Source organism: Cuculus canorus, chromosome Z, assembly GCF_017976375.1.
Source record: "Cuculus canorus isolate bCucCan1 chromosome Z, bCucCan1.pri, whole genome shotgun sequence".
Taxonomy (NCBI): domain Eukaryota; kingdom Metazoa; phylum Chordata; class Aves; order Cuculiformes; family Cuculidae; genus Cuculus; species Cuculus canorus.
In genome coordinates this window covers 54,965,069-54,982,443 of record NC_071441.1, presented here as the reverse complement: position 1 = coordinate 54,982,443, position 17,375 = coordinate 54,965,069, and the positions used below count along the sequence as shown (strand labels likewise).

The window sequence follows — 17,375 nt, the reverse complement described above, 5'->3', positions numbered from 1 at the left end:
ATGAAGCAAGATTTGGAGCTTTCAAATGCAATGGAGCTAGTTGCTGCGTGTAAAAAATTTATTTCTTGTGAAAGCTGGGTAAGACTCAGAGGCATATGCAGATGTCTCGTGGCCTCAGTGTGTAGTGCTGAACAGAAAGATCAGCCTCAGAGACAGGCAGATGCAAGATCATAGAGAAATACAAGAAAATAATGCTGTTGATTTAAAATAAACTGTGTGTCAGTGCATTACAGTCCAGAAGAGTTGTGGAAAACCTGCAGATGAGTTCTTGCTGTACAATGTCAGCGAGTAATTGTGAGAATTTGTGTGAAACTCTGAAGCACTTTCTAAAATGCATTGCATGTGACTGATGGGAAAAAGATGAATTGTAAACTAAAAGTGGGAAGACTCTGTTATACTATTTAAAGTGGGTTTTTTTTGCATGAAGTCCCAGTAGCACTTTCTATTTTTCATGTAACTGATTCATGGATCAGGCTGACTGAAAGCTAGTATTGCTGTCCTAATATTTTGCTCAGGATACATTTCACTCCATGTGAATGATTATCATTCCACTACATGACTGTAGCAGGTAGTAAATAGGCTCATGAAGCTGATGCAGCACAAATTTTCATTCACTCTCACACTCCTGACGGTGTTTAAGAAGGACTGCAGTATGATTTATCATACTGCAGATGCACGGCTGTCTCTCAGAGCATGCCATGATCATCCAACATGCAGATTTCCTACTTTTCCTGACTTCAAAGCTGACCTGCAGGGACTGCTCCCTATGGTGACCAGAGAAGCCACCTTCCTCAGTTCTGGACTCATCTGCGGTGACTACCAGCAAGGGCACTAATTAATGGTGCTTTGACTGTGCGAAACCTGACAATTCCATACACTGCTGTTGCACAGTAATGAGTTCTACCAACTGCCAGACCAGGCCAAATCTGACTGGTGACCTGGCAATGAAAAGGCTCTGTAGCCCATTACTAATTCTGAAATTTTTCAGGGCATTGATAACTCTTGCATTTTTATTGGCAGCTGTCTGGTATTTCCTCCTCAGAGCTGCTGTGTCAGTGATTTAACCTTGAGTGTACATTAAAGCTTTGTGGGGATGCCATTATGTACAGGATTTGGAATTTAGGATTTGACTGAATCAGATTTGATGCTCTCAAGAGTGTTTTCCCTGATGTTCAACAGCTCTTCTTCCCTGCCTCAGCCATTTCCGTTTTTAGAGGCTCCTGCTTAATGGGTCTTGGCTCAGGATTCCTTGTGCTTTGTGTTTTTTCCCGTCAGTGTGTGAAATATTTCTGTCTTTCAGGTTTTGAATAAACAGTATGTCATTCTTGCAGTTTCATCCCTTTTGTCTGGGTTAAGAAAGATACATGCAGCAAGTTTATTGAAAACATCCCGCTTTGAGTATGGCTATTTTGCATGTCATCGTGTCTGTGGACTTTCAGTGCTGAAGGATCTATGTAAGAATGAACTTCAGCCTCCTGGATTAGAAGTAAATAAATAAGCGACAGTGCTCAGCTTTAAAAATAGCCTGCTAAGGGGAAACCAAAGCAACTCTCCCTGAGTGTGTAGACATACAGCTTCACTGCGCATGCTGTTTGCAGAGCCCAGCCAAGGAGCAGCGGGAGTTTAACTAAAGCTCTGGGTCATTTCATTGTTGCCAGTCGAAATTCTGTGGATTAGAGTGAGATTTACACTACCCTGGCACAGCTGTTACTTCAGGATGTGTGTGAAGCAATCCTTGGTAATTAAAGAACAAGGAGACAAGTGAAGAAAAGGGTCTGACTAACCAAGTGTCCTCAGAACCTTCGTATCAACCTAGAAGTTTATGGCTGAGTACTGTAGCAAAAACCTCTCCCTTTGCATCTACTGGATCTAAAGGTGAAGAAGAAGCCTTTCCACCCATTCAAGAAGAAAGGAGGAGAGATGGCAGAGAATTCACAGCGTGAATATTTTTCACCTTTATCACACACTCCTGCGTCACAGATCAATGCCTGAAGAGGGTGGGACCAAGGATGTTGCCCTTTTGAAAAAACGAGTAGCAATGCACTCTGCGTTTTCATATGGACATCTGATTGCTAGAGTTTAGGAGTTTTTTCAGTGTCTTTCTTTCACATTGTAAGAAGAGGAAAGACTAAAAGAAGAAAGATGTGGATTGTAAAGTTACTAAGCTATTTTAAAAAATAAATTCTGACTCCCATTTTTCACTCACTGGCGGTTTGCTGAAGTAAGAAATGCTGGACAGAATCAAACAACAGGAGGGTTCTGAATGACTTCAGGCTGAATATTCAGCTTTGAGAATTATCTTTACGCCTTGTTCAGAGTGCTAAGTCATTTAAAGCCCAGATTATCTTCTAGTGTTCTTTTTGAGAGTGTGTGCTACCTCTTCATGCTCTTTCTTTGTGTAAGGGAGTTTTTTTCATTGCTTAATAATTTTGTAAATATTGTTAACTATCTTTTTTTTTCCCCCTATCTTTGAGGAATAGCATTGGCACAATCTATGTATTTTCCAGAATTATTTGGAGACCTAACACTTTTTCTCAATGGAAAATGGCATAAGTTCACTTTTACCAATAGCAGATGGTAGCGTTCTTGTGCAAGTTATCTGTTTGGACTGCAATGTAAAACAATGCTTTCTGAACATTATTTTTTGTGTGTTCTGAAGCTCCTGAAAGTTTTGTGAAGTTCTCTTAGATACTAAATGATTGGTCCTCATGAGTACATTTTCAGCATAAAAGCCAAGTGTCCTTCGGCTATCAGAGAGCCTCATTAATATTTAATATAATAGCTCATGTCCTGTTTGCTGAACATGGCAGGCTAGGATTTGTTTTCTGTTTCTAGGCAAGGGGAGGAGTTTTTCCTGTGTATCAGGAAGACTTTTTGATCATCTTTAGTGCAGGCAGTTTACTACACACTGAGATAAAATGCCATCACAGAACTGGGGGAGTCTGGCTACGACTGTATCGATTTGGACAAGGGAAAGTTATATCACAGCATAAATTTAGTATTTCTTCTTCTTTGCCATTGAGAAACACAACAACCACAGGAAGCACACCTAAGGAAAAGGATCTTTACTCAGGGTAAAACACCCACCATGTTAATTCTTGTAGTCAGTTTCTAGTGTGGCTCTGGTGAGAAGCATAGTGAACAAGGCTTACATTGCTGAATGGGGAAAACTGGTGTTCAGGGGTGGTGTTCCTGCTGTTTTCTCCATCATGGTCCATGCCTTCTGTTCTGTGCTTCTCGGCTCCAGCAGAGTCCTGGGCTTAGCAACATCTAAGCACAGTCTGTGCTCAGCTTTAAACAGGCATTTCATATTTGACATCTTTCTTGTCTGGAATGCCTTTCTAGCCATTCCCTGCTGTGCTGTTATGCCCCTTATTGCACCTGGGGATGAGGTAGGATTTGTTTGTTTTGGTGGAGATTTAGTAGCAGTGACCTCAACAGCATTAAAGGAAAATAATTTCCCTGGGGCATGGTGCATGAGACAGTTAGATATACTGATCTTGTGGTATCACCCACGTAAAAGCTGATGAGATCACTGTTATGGCTTTGCATTGAGTGCAACCTTGATTAAGTCAGAACACGTATTCTGTTTGAGTGCTAGCTAGAGATGAAAATGAAAGCTTTATGGAGCATTGGATTTTTTCGGCAGCGCCATGTGTAGTGCGATGGTGTAGAGGCACAGACAGCCTTATCATGTTGTAGGCAGCGTGTCTGAATGCAAACTTAACTGTCACTAAATTATTTTCTTTTTTCCATCAGGACAGCTTTGACTGGGCTTCCTGAAGAAGAACCATTTAAGGACATTTTTGTGTAGAATAGCCTGAAATGACGATATGCCACCTAGTGGAAGTTAAAGCCACCTTAAGGGCTCTTCCTTCCATCTTGCTCAGAGGCTCCAAATTAAACTGTGTTTACTTGCTAGCACCACTTTGAGAAGACACAAGGATAGCAAGTCAAGGTTCTTAAAAGAGCTTTTCCATGGAGCAGATTTGTTTTATGTATGACATTTGGCTGGATAGTTGCTTACAGAGTAGCTTTGCCAATTTGCATGCAGGTAATGCTGATGCTGGAACTTGAGTTATTTTTGAAAACCATTATAGTTAACTGCAGTGGTAGCATTGCCTGGTTGGTGATCTTCTTCCCTTTATAATATAGGAGAATATGGTCTCAGATATTAATTAGTCAATGACTATCAGAAGAAGAACAGTGTGGGCTAGATTCTGAAATGAGAGAAGTTGCATCACTGATTAATTGGCCCCTGCTTTGTCTTTTCCAAATGAAAAGAAAAATGTTTTCTTCTTGCATAATAAAGCAACTTCTATTCCCTTTTAGGAGCACCCCTTACTTGGGCAACCATTTTTTGTTCTGCATCCCTGCCGGACTAATGAATTCATGTCTTCTATACTGACTGAGTCACAGAAACAGAACAGGTGAGAAACAGTACTGTGCCTTGCAAGGCTGTATGCAATTCTGATAAAGTATATCAGCTGGGAAGTGAAACTGGTCAAAACAACTTCCTTGGTCCAAATAGAATAAGATTCTAGATTGTCACCTAAGGGCTTAAAGTTAAAGCACATTTGATGTAGATAAAGGGAAAGAATCACCCCATCTGAAGTTATTTTATGACTGTATAGTGTGTCTGCAATGCAGAAAAGGTTGGGATAATATCCTTATGATGCTTTTTTGTTGGTTTTTCCCCCTAGACACACAAATTACATTATATTATGGCTCAGTACTGTAGGCCCAGTTGTGGGTCTAAATCTGCCCCTGAGTTATGCAAAACTAGCACCTGAGCAGAATACAAATCCTGATTCAGTTGAAAGGTAAGAAGAAATGAAATTACCTCTTTTCTCTCCCATTCTTCTATGGTATTAAAAAGATTGTGTAGATAGCCTGTTAAAAAAAAACATTATCTCCTCCTTTGGAGCTCTTGGTTCAGTTTGTTTAGCACTCACCTTTCGATACTTTGCTTATATAGTTCTCATTGCTTTATTTACTTTGCAATGAAAATGTATGCTGAGAGAGATGTGCTTGACTGTTGGAAGATCTCTGCTGTCTTGGAGTCTTTCTCAAGTGTGTAAAAGCATTTTATGGTGGGCCATCCACCATGTGGTTATGATCTGGCATAACTCTGCTACAATTATTTAACTTTAATCTCTTTATTCTGTTTGATGTCTCCAGACCTCTGAGATGAACGACAAATCACAGCTGTAGTAAAGCTACTGCAGACTTACCTAGTGATGAAATCAAACGAAGGAATGTAGAAAGGTTCATGACACTTTCTTTGGCAAGAACTTGTGGTTGCAGCAGAAGACCTAAGAGTTGGCTGCGGTTGTGACAACAACTCTCAAGCATTGCCAAGAGATGAACTCTTATTTCGATTACACTGACTGTTTGAAGTCACTCACTTCCTACCTCTCTTTCACTGAGGTTGTGGCCTTGGTAATGCTGCACCCAGATGCAGAAGCCTGTGGTTCCTTGATACAGAGATGCTGGGTGTGGACCTATTAAACTTCTCTACTAAAAATCATGTCTTTAGAAAATCAGCACCATCTATGAGGATATGTACAGCAAAATGTTTGTAGGATATGGTTTAAGTTTGTGGTAATCAGAGTGTGGGCTGAGACTACTTCACCTAGGGACCACCATGTGACCACCTTCTCTCTCCACCACAGACCCATGCATGAACCATCCTTGTGTTCCATACCACACACAGAATATCTAAGCCAAAGACTGATTAATACTTTGCTGAGAACATTTTGTGTACGTCATGCTTTGGCAACAGACAGAATCAGGACTGTAGACAAACAGAATACTTAGAGTCTACATTTGACTGAGCATGTAGAGTTCTAGAGTTTTTGAGGTGTCTCATGCTATCATATGAGAACATCTGGCTTTTCTGTGCCTCACTGCCTCCAAGGGAAGCTTTGCCATAGTCTGTGGCAGTTACTGTTGTAGTCAATTAGTATTTTTCATTGTACTGGTAGTTGTTCATAGGCTTGGTCCTTATCGTGCAGTCTTTATGCATGCCTACCCTGACAGCTGTTGAATATTGGGCAAGTAGAAATTACATAGTAGTGCAATCAATGAAAAACAGGTTAGAATTAACTTCTATACATGTCAGCTTGGATTCCTTCCCAATCACATTCTATTTACAGTATAAACCAAACTACAAGTCCTGAGCAGTTGAGATGGAATTACAAATTGTACTTCGTATGTTCAGCAATATGTCACTTGAATCCACGGTCCAACGTATGCCACAAAAAAGTTGGAAATGTGAAATGCATCAGGTTTCAGATTCTGGGTTTTCAGATATTTTAATTGGTTGCATACTTTTAATTTGCATCATATGTTATTGGTGGATTAAGACAGTGCAGTCTTTAAAATTCCATTGGTGCAGAATTGTTTTGCCAGCCATCTGGAATTAATAGTGAAAGTACATAATTTATCCTGTTCTGGATCATGACAACATGCAAAGCCATTTTTCCATGTAAGATCTATGAAATAAGGCTTTCCCTTCATTTACTATGACAATAGCTACATTGTCTTTTTTAACACTTTTAGTAGTATATGCTTGATAATTGTATCCGAAGCCCATTTTCAAGTTTAAGAGAATGTTAACACAGGAGAGAAAAAAGCCAAAACAGATAGCGGGAGTTTTAAGAGCTGTTCATTCCTGCTCCATAATCTTCATCTTTGACACACTGGGATGGAAGGGTAAAAGCACTCAGCCCTCCTCAGCTGCTCTGGATTGCTAAGCAGCTCTCTGTCAGCTTCTCCTGCTTCTCTCTGTCATGTCGACACACTCACACTGTGCTGGCCAGCCCTTGGGACCTTTAATCCCGGTATAACTTAGTACTGGCCTCACGTATCATTGTTTAAACAAAGGTCTGAATTAGCTCCTGGTGACCTTAGGATCAGGGAAGTGGAAAGGATTGATGGAATTGTTCCCTATAAACCGTTAGCTCTGAATGCTGCATCAGCGTATCTGAGGATCCGTTATGCTTGTTTTCCCAAAGCAGCACAGATGTTACCTGGTACTGCACTGAGGGCTGAATATACAGAAGAAATTCCACATTTAAACAATAAAAATAATAAAATGCCATATTGAATAAAGAGTGGTTTTAGAATAATTTAGAGCTGAAATGCTGGTTTTAGCATTCTCATATACTGGACAAGAGCTGTTCCTTGGTAAAGGAGAAAAGTCTGGAACAACTTTAAGTCTTATTTTCAGTAGTCGTTGTTAGACCTTAAGACGATTCAGCTGCTGAGATGCTGCTGTGCAGAATTTGTAAGTACAGTTTCATAGGCATTTCTTGGAGACCAGCTCTTCTTGTTTATGTCTTGGAAGCAGAAACTCCAATAGGAGTTTTATTCATAATAGGATTTGGCCAGTTGGGTTTCTTCACTGTAGGCAAAACTTCTTATTGGAAGTCTGTGAAGTATCACTGCACCACTCAGAAAGTCAACATCTCCTCCATGTGACACTGTACATCAGACAGTGTAACTTACAGATTGTAGCTATAGTTGGAAGAAAACAAATGTGAAATAAGTCTGGGAGAACATACTCCAGTCACTATCTCCACTCCATCAGCCTTCCATTGCACCTTCATCTTCTCTTCTTTTTTTTTTTTCAAGAATTACAAGAAAAGTGGAATTTATTTGTAAATAAAAATTAAACATTTTTCTTTTACATAGAGGAATTCTCAATGTCCATTACTGTCTACATTAATTTATCATTTGTAAACTAACAGCGTTTTTTGGACAGGGCATTGCACATTGTACTAGACTTAAGATTTCCTCTGTCAGAGACAACCCTCGGCACTTATCTAGTGGATGGCTGCAGAGAGCAGGATATTGCTTTGTTATTATCCTGACAGGCACGCTCTGATTCCTATATGTCCTCTCTCAAGCAATCACTCTACCTCCTAGATATCTTACAGCCATATGTTCAGTTGGATGAACACTCATGTTGTTCCCAGTTTCTGAAGCTGTCTCTGTCTTGCTTCCTTTCTGCTGCTGCTGCCCCTACAAATTCCTCTGCAGTGCTTTGACCCTGTTCCCACAGTTACCGAGGCACAATGATAATAACGGGGAGCATGAAACGGATGAGCAAAATGACAGTTCCCCTGCCCTACTACAGTGCACAACAGTTTAGCACCATAAAGAGTAAAGGAACAAGAGCAGAGTCATCATCATTGGTGTCAATGTTTCCCTGAAATTTGTCCAGAATACCACACGACAAAAATGAAGCTCAGTTAATACAAATACACTAGGCTTAGATTGAGAAACAAATGTGGGATTACATAAATATTTTGGATCAAGGAGAGATATAATCCTGTTTAGATATCTACTTTCTAGTGGCTTAAGTGGGAGGCAGTCATCTAATTTCCTGTTTACATCTGTGCCTTTAATGACTTATAGGATATTTTATACAGAATGTTTTGTACAAAAATCCTATTTTATTTCACAATCAAGTTACTTGCCGCGCTATTTTCTGGTTTTATTGAAGTGAATCTATTGAAGACTCTTAGATCTGAACTTGTGTTTTGGCTGCAGAGTTTGGCTGCATGTGTTCTGCAGCCTACCGAAAAAGAAAATTTCCAGTTCCAACAGTTTTGTAAATTTGCTCAGTCATTCATCCTTGCTAATCTGGGAAGACATATTGAGGACCATTGCTTCTGGGGACTTCTTTTTCAGAGAACTGACTCATTCCTGCCCTTGGTGACAAGAATCAGCAAGAAGAACAAATTTTATATGTTCAACTGAGCCAAAAACATGCTTTTCTTTGGAATGTAATTGCTACCTACATAATCCCTCATTTGTGTCAGCACGATCAGGTTAGAGTTTAACCCCCATCTGGTCTGCCAGAAGGTTTGTAGTTGGTTGGTTTTGGTTACTGAGAGAAACATTCCTTCTTTCAAGTTGCATGCTTGTTATCACAACTGTAAATGTTGAGCTAGTTAATTAAACCTGAATATAGTGAAGTAATCAAAATCCGTTCTTGTTGCAACTCCATTAATTCCAGCAAAACTTTTTCAGTAACTCTTTTTTTCCCATTTGCTATGACTATAATTTAATGAGCTTGTTTGGACAACTATATTTGTGTGGCACAGCATTTCAGTTCCAGCACAAAGGAAAGTAATCGCTCTTTCTAGGAATGGTGAAGTTACAACTGTTTCCTCCAAAACGCTTTATTCTACAGAACAGTGTATGGAAGAATATCTGTGCATTTTTAGTAACATGCAGGCTTTTAAAAGTGTTTCAGAGAGTTTAGAACATTTGTTAGCCACATGTTTTTACTGTCTAGAATTAAAAAAAAAAAAAAAAAAGTGTATCTGATGTTCATAGCTGCAAAACTGCCCTGTAAGGTCACTGCAGCTTTAATTCCAACATTATAAAGCCAGGCTGATATAGTCATTCCAGGAGAGTAGTCCTGAAGAGAGTAACCGTGTATTGAGTGCTTGGGAAGAATTCAGAAGGTGTCACTCCAGTTATCTTTATGTCTTGGATTTCATTATATTCTCAAAAATTGTTGCACCACAAGGAAGCTTTCACTTCACCCCTACAGAGCTTGTTGCGATGGTCACCTACTGAAGACAAGTTTCATCTTAAGGAGAGAGAGTCATTTACTGCTATATTTGAAAAGGAATGGTTTTACACAACCTTGCCTTGAATGTCTTTTTCCTCAAGCCTGCTAGAAAAGAAGGTGTTTTCCTGTAGTAGTATTTTTCAGTAATGTTCTCAGTACAGCACACTGAAAGACAGAGCGTTGTCTGAAGAAATTAGGCTGTGTGCTTTGTGCACTGCTGGGTTCAGCAGCCGTGCTCTATTTGCCTCAGCAGCAGAGGCCAGATGGAGTAAAGATACTCTTCAGGTGCTTCCTTTCCCCACCTTTGTTTCTGCCCAGGATTAGGTTATAAAGAAGAATCCCATTAGGGGGTTTTTAACCAGCACTCATCTACATCACCAGGAACAATCCTCCATGTCTCTTTTCAAATACAACACCTTAAAATGCAGCAACCAGTCTTAATGATTTTTGTTTCTGCAGAGCAAGCATCGAAGTTGATGCCACCCTCCTTCCAGGGGCAGGCAGAGCCCACAGCAGGGAAGAACATGGGCTGAGACTATGTGGAAAAAGATTTGGCAAGCTGCAGCAATTAAATAGTTCTTTCCTTTGCACCCGATGCAAATAAAATTCCTGAACTGAATTTTCATGGATTCAAGCCAGGCCTCACTCCACCAAGCTTTGATTGCTTCTTCAGGGTTCATTCTCCTGCATCCAGGAATCAGGTATTGTTAGCTTCTTATCATCAGCCAAGCTTTTTAATATTTACACATGCTTTGCTTAATGAATTAGAGACGTGGACTGCTGTATTGCACAGGTCACTTCTCTTGATTTCTGTGAATACCCCTCTGTTACAGAGGATTTGGTCTGTGAAACACATAGTTCAGTGCTTCTTCATTAGGCTTAAAGCCCTTCTAACAGTGACTTGGTGGTGAAGTTTGGCTTGTGTCATTTTCCTTTGACTTCTTTCTACAGTACAAAGATCTCACAGGTTATTCCTGGGCACTGGTAGAATCCACAGCCATACTTTTAGAAGAATCCTGCTGCCCAAACGTTGACTAGTTATGTGCTAAACTTGCTTGTAAAACAAATCATGAAATGCAACTCAAATTGCACAACTAGCCATAATAACATAGTGCTTTACCTGTCCTGCTTCCAGTTCTGTGTGTTCTCCTACCCCTGGTAATTCTTATTATCCCCTCGCCTTAATAGCAGTCTCACCTCTGCTACACTAAAAGATGTTTAAAAACCAAAGCAAAACAAGCCCAAATTCAACCAAACCTGTAAAATACACACATGTGTGATGAAGTGATAAGCACCTGTGTTATTCTCTTCCATGTTTTTGATCTAACAAGATTTCAGGTAAATTTACTCCATAAGCTTTTGTGCTTTTATGCAGCTTTTAGCCACCGTTTAGATACACAGAGGCAACACGGCAGAAAGTATTCAGTTTTCCTAATAGGAATTCACTGAATCAGGTAAAAGCTAAATTACCCATTTTCAAGATTTCCTCTGTTGAAGTCCACGTAAACAACGGTTTGGTTTACACCTTTTACGCTTGAGCTTTTCCCCTCATTGTACTGATAGCAACATCTAGTGGCAAGATTGCCTCATGACAACGCCCTACTTTTGGAAACTGGTCTACCTCCACTTCCCTCCGGGTAAATCTTCGTCTCCTCTACCGCCAGACTTTTAACATTTGAAAAGAATTTGAACTCCGAGGACTTCAGCCGTTCAAAGGAGCACCACTGCCAGCCCTACTCCTAATTTTTGCTACACAAGAAAAACAAAGCAGAGATAACAAAACCAGATAGACTCAGTTTGCAGTAAATACAAAACCAAAGCTGCTGATTTTCTTAGTTGAAGTAATGTATCTCCTGTAGAAATTGAGCTAGAATCCTAACACTAGCAGTTGTGTAGGATAACATTTGGATATATAAACCCATGATTTCTAGATTAAACAAGCTGGCCGGGATTTGTCTTTCCCACCAGGGACTGCTGTCACAGGTGCAAGCAGTGAGTCGCAGTTCAGCGTTCAGGTTCACTCATCCAGTAGCTTCTGGTCCTTGTAATCAAGGACCACCTGAAAAAAATTAATAACTTTCTAGCAGTTTTGCATGTATTTGTGTACCTGATTTCTCTCACATGTGTTCCTGCAGTTGGATCGATACATATTTTTGGTAAATATAAATGTACTGATGGCAGCCAATGCTTTCAAACTTGGCAGTCAACTTGCATCATTCTGATCCTAGATGAAAACTGGATTTCTGACACTTTGTAGGAGAATATGTATGTTTCTCTACTATGTGCTACCTCTGATTACTGCATATCTATTCCAAGTTTCAGAGAAGCATGAGGCACAGCCAGAGCAGAGTGGTAAGGACATATCTGGGATTTCTGGTTATACAATAGGATGTTTGAAGATACCATGCATGAACGTAGCTTTGATTTGGTGAATCTGTAAAAAACACTGGGCAGATGTTAAAGATCCTCAAAATTCATCTGCAGAACATTTTTTGGTGAAAAGAGAACACATCCAGAACATGCATATGATTTCATGAAAGAAAAAAAAATTGCCAGCAGCTAACCCTGCACTATCTGAGGAAGCAGAAGGGATAAGAAACCAGAAATCACAGTAAAAAAAAAAAAAAAGCAGTAAAGGTGTTCCCAGGGGGCCGTAGGGACACCTGATGGCATGGCTGACCCAGCCTCTTCACATATACTCCGACGTGCTTTTTGACTGCAGTGCGCTATAGGTACTGTGAATTTACGCTGTGTCTGAGATCAATAACGGAGTTAAGGTCTTGCTCTGAAAATATTAAAAGGGAATTTAAGTCCAGTTCCAACAGAGGGAATCTTAATTGTGGAATCAGAGAGAGCAGCTTTTCCATAGTTACCCCATAACGCTGAAATGCACCTGCAGCAAAAAACATTTTCACTTTGACAGGGGTTCACAAGGGTGAGGGAAACCCTGGTTCAGTGCTGCATCATTGCCTGAACAAGGATTTGAATCCAAATCTCACAAATGCCCAGATGACTAAGCCGCAAGATACTCAGTTGTAGAAAATCTTAATGTGTTCTTAAATTTTACATAATTTTCATATAAATTAATGAATAATATTTGAATCAGAGTATTTTGGATGAAAACACATATGAATTGTGATTATCATATGGGAATTGTTTACACTATAACTTCAGCCAAATAAATATTAAGAGGTTTCACTGTATAAATTGGCTCTAACATGAGACAACCTAGTGCTCCACTACGAGCTTTGTGCAAAATGTACTTTTAAGGGTCCAAATTCAAGGTAAAATATATGAGTGTAAATACCGTCAGAATAGAAAATTTGGCAATGATTTAAAGGCTGATTAAGAAGGACATGTTGGATTCTTTGCTGATGTTCTATTCTACAACTTGGTATTAGTTCAGGCACCCGTATTTTTAAGTGAATTTGAAGAACTGGACAATCTAGAGAGAAAAATTATTGAAGATATGAACTGATTAATACTTCAGTTTTTCAAATAGTCTGAGTACAGTGCAGATACATTTGAAAAGTTAAAAAAAAATGCAACTAATTTAGAAGTTGTTTTTATCTGGCAAAGACAGACAAAAAGCCATACACAGATACACTCAAGTCAGTAACACAGCCATTAAATGAAAATAGCTGGAATACACTTGAAGGAAACAGTTGTCCTAAAACCAAGCAGACTTGCTGAAGTCCAACTTGTTATGACTTACTTTTCACTTAAGCAAAATGAAAGCAACTCGTGAAATTCTATGGACTGAGCAGGACAGAGATGAGATTAGATAAATTTTTTAATAATCCTTTCAGAACCTAAACCTGAATTCTGTGTTAGGTCCCATTGCCTGTCTTCACACTAGAAACTAGAATGGCTGTCATCATTTGAAGACCATGAATAAATATCATTTGCAACATTTACAGTGACCATTTTTGATTGGCAAAAGGCTGTTTTCCAAAGTAAGCACTAAAATTGATGCAGTTTCTCCTCCCAACTTACTCAAGGGGATGTTTTGATTCCTGATGAATTTAATAATCCTAGAGAAATATTAGGGGGTTTTATGGCCAAATCTAGCAGTAGGAAATTTCATTTCAGTTTCTGTGAGAAGAGTTTTATGGCAGACACAATGACTGAAAACTCCAGTTACACTGGACAGCACTCATCTGTTTCTGTAAAAGGATTGAGTCTGTAATTAAGTTCTGAATGGTGTATTACAGTTAATAGAAGCATCTTTCAAACAGTATGTACGCTCAGCCACTAAACAGAATGGAAAAAAACCAAGGGGATAACTACCTCAGGCTTTGGGAGAGAAAAATCCCAACAAACCAACAGCCTTTATATAGTTCTGCAATAGTGGAACTGTTTATTGCGCAAAGTAGTTATCCTGTGCTCTTTTCATCATAAGACTCATTTTAACTGCAAATGCTGTGCTAACATCCACAAACTAGTCCAAACCTTTACTGACAGAGAAAAGCAAGGAAACACTAACTTTCCTGCAACATCTGCCAGCAAACTTTTTATTCCAACCGCTTCCACTGCAGAAGCCATCCCCTATGATACGCTGGTTTGTGATGATGCAGCCCTATGACAACAGTGCCACCAAAGCCATCATTAGACCATTTTCACTTGTGTCCAGAATGCGTCAGCTACACCAGACCACATGTGCCTCTGTCAGGGTGACACAGTACTCTCCCTCTCCATGCCCTTACAGCATCCCAGCCCTTGTAAGCTCCTTAAGAAACAGAGCAAACACTGGAGACCTTTCCCTCTCCTACAGTACAGCCTACCTCCTTAGGTCAGAGCCCCAGGCAGCTCAGTGTTAAGTGTCATGCTTGGACCCAAGCTTTGTAATCTTCATGGTTCTGCACAACAGGCAGTGTAAGATTAGAAACTGTTTCACAGGCCCCTTTCGGTGACAGCTTTCAGAAAGCAGTTTATGACGGCACAGAGGCCTCACAGAGATCTACCACTATGCCCTGACAGCCAGGCAGTCACCACTCTAGTTATTAACTGAAGAACCCTTCCTGAAGGCACTGGCTCTCAAGAGTGGTCCACAAAGCACTAAACCACCTTTTTGTCCTATGAAGTAAACGTCAGGTGCTGCCTGCAGACAGCTGTGTTGCTTCATAAAACACAAAGGTCAATTTGGAAATGCTGTGCTGCTGTTATAAAGATTCTCTGGCTCTCTTTTGTCATTCAACAACAAAGCATCTCTTACAGAAGGAAAGCCAACAGCTGCCAAGAATGCCCTAGCATCTGAGGGATGTCACTTGAAGATACATATGAAATAAGCCTTAAGTAACAACACAGAAGCTTTTCCAGACAAAAAATTTATTGACTTTTTTGGCAAACTGATCTAAATTTATGATCTTGGTCTCTCTTTCTTGCCCTTGTACAAAGCCAACAGAGAAACATTGGCTACTTTGACAACCTTGAAGCGAACTCCAGGAATGTCACCAACAGCATGACCCTTCCGACCAAAACCAGCGACCAGAACTTCATCGTTCTCCTGCAATGAAAGATCATGTAGTTACCAAGCTATAAACATCAAGCCCATACATAGTACCGACTTGAGCAGCACTAGAATGTTTAGAGTGTAGCTTATATTTAAAAGGTAGAAATACTGAAGGCTACAAGCAAATACATGTTAACAAAGGACTGTTATCCCCTTCAGGGTTTTGAAGAAGGGACACATGAGCAGGAGACGTCATCTGGCTTGCAGCAGCACAGCTTTGGTAAGGGATGGCATAGGACAAAAACGGTTTTTATCTGCCACTACAGCTTTAAGACACATGTGGTGCAGAATGCCACCAATCCTTGTCTGACCATCCCCCCCATCTGTCAATTATGTGTTTCTTTGATATACAGCATTTTATAGATCACTTAATGAACATAAATTACCTCAATGAAGTTTAGGCACCCATCGTTGGGAACAAAAGCTGTTATTTTTTTACCATTCTTGATCAGCTGGACTCGAACACATTTTCTGATGGCAGAGTTGGGCTGTTTAGCTTCTACTCCACTAAAATGGAAACACATGAAAATGAATTAGTGGAACTGTTTAATTAACTAGTGGATATTCATTGAACCACTGCAAGTTACTGTATTATGCTATATGAAGCGCAAGTTGCACTGTATTTCAAAACCAAAAGCCATCACTGATTTAGAGCTAGCCTCCACACACCATCTCAGTTCCTAAACTGAATAAAAATTGAAAATTAATCACCTTAATCCACATACAAGTTCCATAAATAAAAATCTGGAGGAAGGGGTGTAAAAACTAAAAAAAAGATAAAACACCCTGGAGCCCTGGCAGTGTGCCAATGAAAACTCAAATTACAAAAAAAGCCCAAACCCAAGCAACTGGGATCTCTAACACAAGGCACACAGATGAAATTCACCAAATCCTAAGCTGCATTAAGCGATGTTTTTGTCCTTATTCTAAGAATTAACTGGTAAGTTTTGCTGCAGCTCGTTTGTATGTTTAATTATCTTGTAATATAAATCTGTCTTGTATCAAGAGATAATATGCAATCTATCTCCAGACACTGATGAATAACCTGAAAGAATAAACACTTTCTTACAGTTGCAAGAATTTATTAGTATGCTTAATTGTCTTGTAAGATGTAGGTGTCTTAGGTCAAGAAACACCCTGAAGCAAGTCTCCAGACATGACTGGATAACCTAAAAAAAAATACACATTCTTTGAGGACTTACACATTTCTTTGTCTAAAACTAGTCTATATACCCACTACTTTTCTAAGACGGAACATCTTATTTAGACAAGCATCCGATTTGGTGGCAGATAGGAATGGTTGGACTCGATCTAAGAGGTCTTTTCCAACCCAATGATTCTATGATTCAGTGCTCGATTGTAAAACGGAAATATTATTGCCTTTGCTTCGAAGACTTTGTCGTCTTCAATATTTTTCTAGTCAACACGTATTTTTCACACTTTGCTTCTCAAAACGCAGAATTTTTAAAATAACACACGTTTGAGAAAAAAATATCTTTCAGCAGCACCGCCATGTGGAAAACTAATCCGTTTTTCACCGAGCACATGCGAACTACCAGATTTGCCAGCAAAACCTCTCCAGATTTCAAAAACCGAGCCACTGAGCACCGCTGTGAGGCCATCCCTGGCGGCGTTTCCTAGGCAAATTCCGATTTACTAGGGAATCCCTGGGCAGCCCCACGCCGACCGCCGCAATGGGCGAATCAGGCCCGCCTAGGTACCCACACTTTCTCCAGGACGATGCCCTTGGCGTGCGAGGCGCCGCCGAAGGGATTGGCCTTCAGGGCCGTGCCCAGGTGAGCCTTCTTGTATTGCTTGTCGTGCCACTTCTGGTCGCGGCGGTGGCTGCGGAGCTTTCTGGCGGTGCGGAGCCCTCGGCACTTCCCTAGGGAGAGAACGGAGAGGAGTGAGGGGGGCGGGCAGCCCGGCAAGGCCGCAAGGCCTCGGCTGCGGCACCGCGAGGCCGCGGAAACACCGGGGTGGGGAGGGAGGACACGTTGCGGCCTCCCTGCCCTCCCCGTTCGCTGTCCCTGTCCCTCTCCCCGCCTCAGCAGTCGCCCGGGCCGTCATCTTGGCCTCCCCTGTCCCCCGTTCCTTGCTCCCAGCCCAGGTGCTGCCCCGCCGCGCTCACCCATCTTTCCTCCTCAGCTGCCGGGCGCGAAAGAGCGCACCCCGCCCCGCGTGCGCCGCCTGGACCCGCCCACGAGGACCCCCCGGGGCTGCCCACGCCGCGCCTGAATGAAACTGCCCGGCGTGGGGAGAGGGAGCGAG

The 17,375-nt window shown here is 40.9% G+C and overlaps 2 protein-coding genes across 4 annotated transcripts in view; one reads left to right on the top strand and one right to left on the bottom strand.

The window, feature by feature from the left end:
* Positions 1 to 14,758, top strand: part of ATG10 (autophagy related 10) — a 94,876-nt gene extending 80,118 nt beyond the window's left edge. For all 3 annotated transcript variants that reach the window (XM_054053439.1, XM_054053438.1, XM_054053440.1), the window contains exons 8-10: positions 4,333 to 4,430; positions 4,704 to 4,823; positions 5,182 to 14,758. In XM_054053439.1, the coding sequence (XP_053909414.1) occupies positions 4,333 to 4,430; positions 4,704 to 4,823; positions 5,182 to 5,194 (231 nt within the window). In that variant the 3' untranslated portion in view covers positions 5,195 to 14,758. The remainder of the gene's footprint in view (positions 1 to 4,332; positions 4,431 to 4,703; positions 4,824 to 5,181) is intronic.
* A 140-nt stretch (positions 14,759 to 14,898) lies between these two features.
* RPS23 (ribosomal protein S23) lies at positions 14,899 to 17,375 on the bottom strand. Its single transcript, XM_054053444.1, has 4 exons — positions 17,236 to 17,375; positions 16,830 to 16,989; positions 15,491 to 15,611; positions 14,899 to 15,098 (listed from the first exon to the last, which is right to left on the bottom strand). Exons 1-4 carry the CDS (start codon positions 17,237 to 17,239, stop codon positions 14,952 to 14,954), a joined length of 432 nt encoding a protein of 143 aa, XP_053909419.1. The 5' UTR covers positions 17,240 to 17,375; the 3' UTR covers positions 14,899 to 14,951.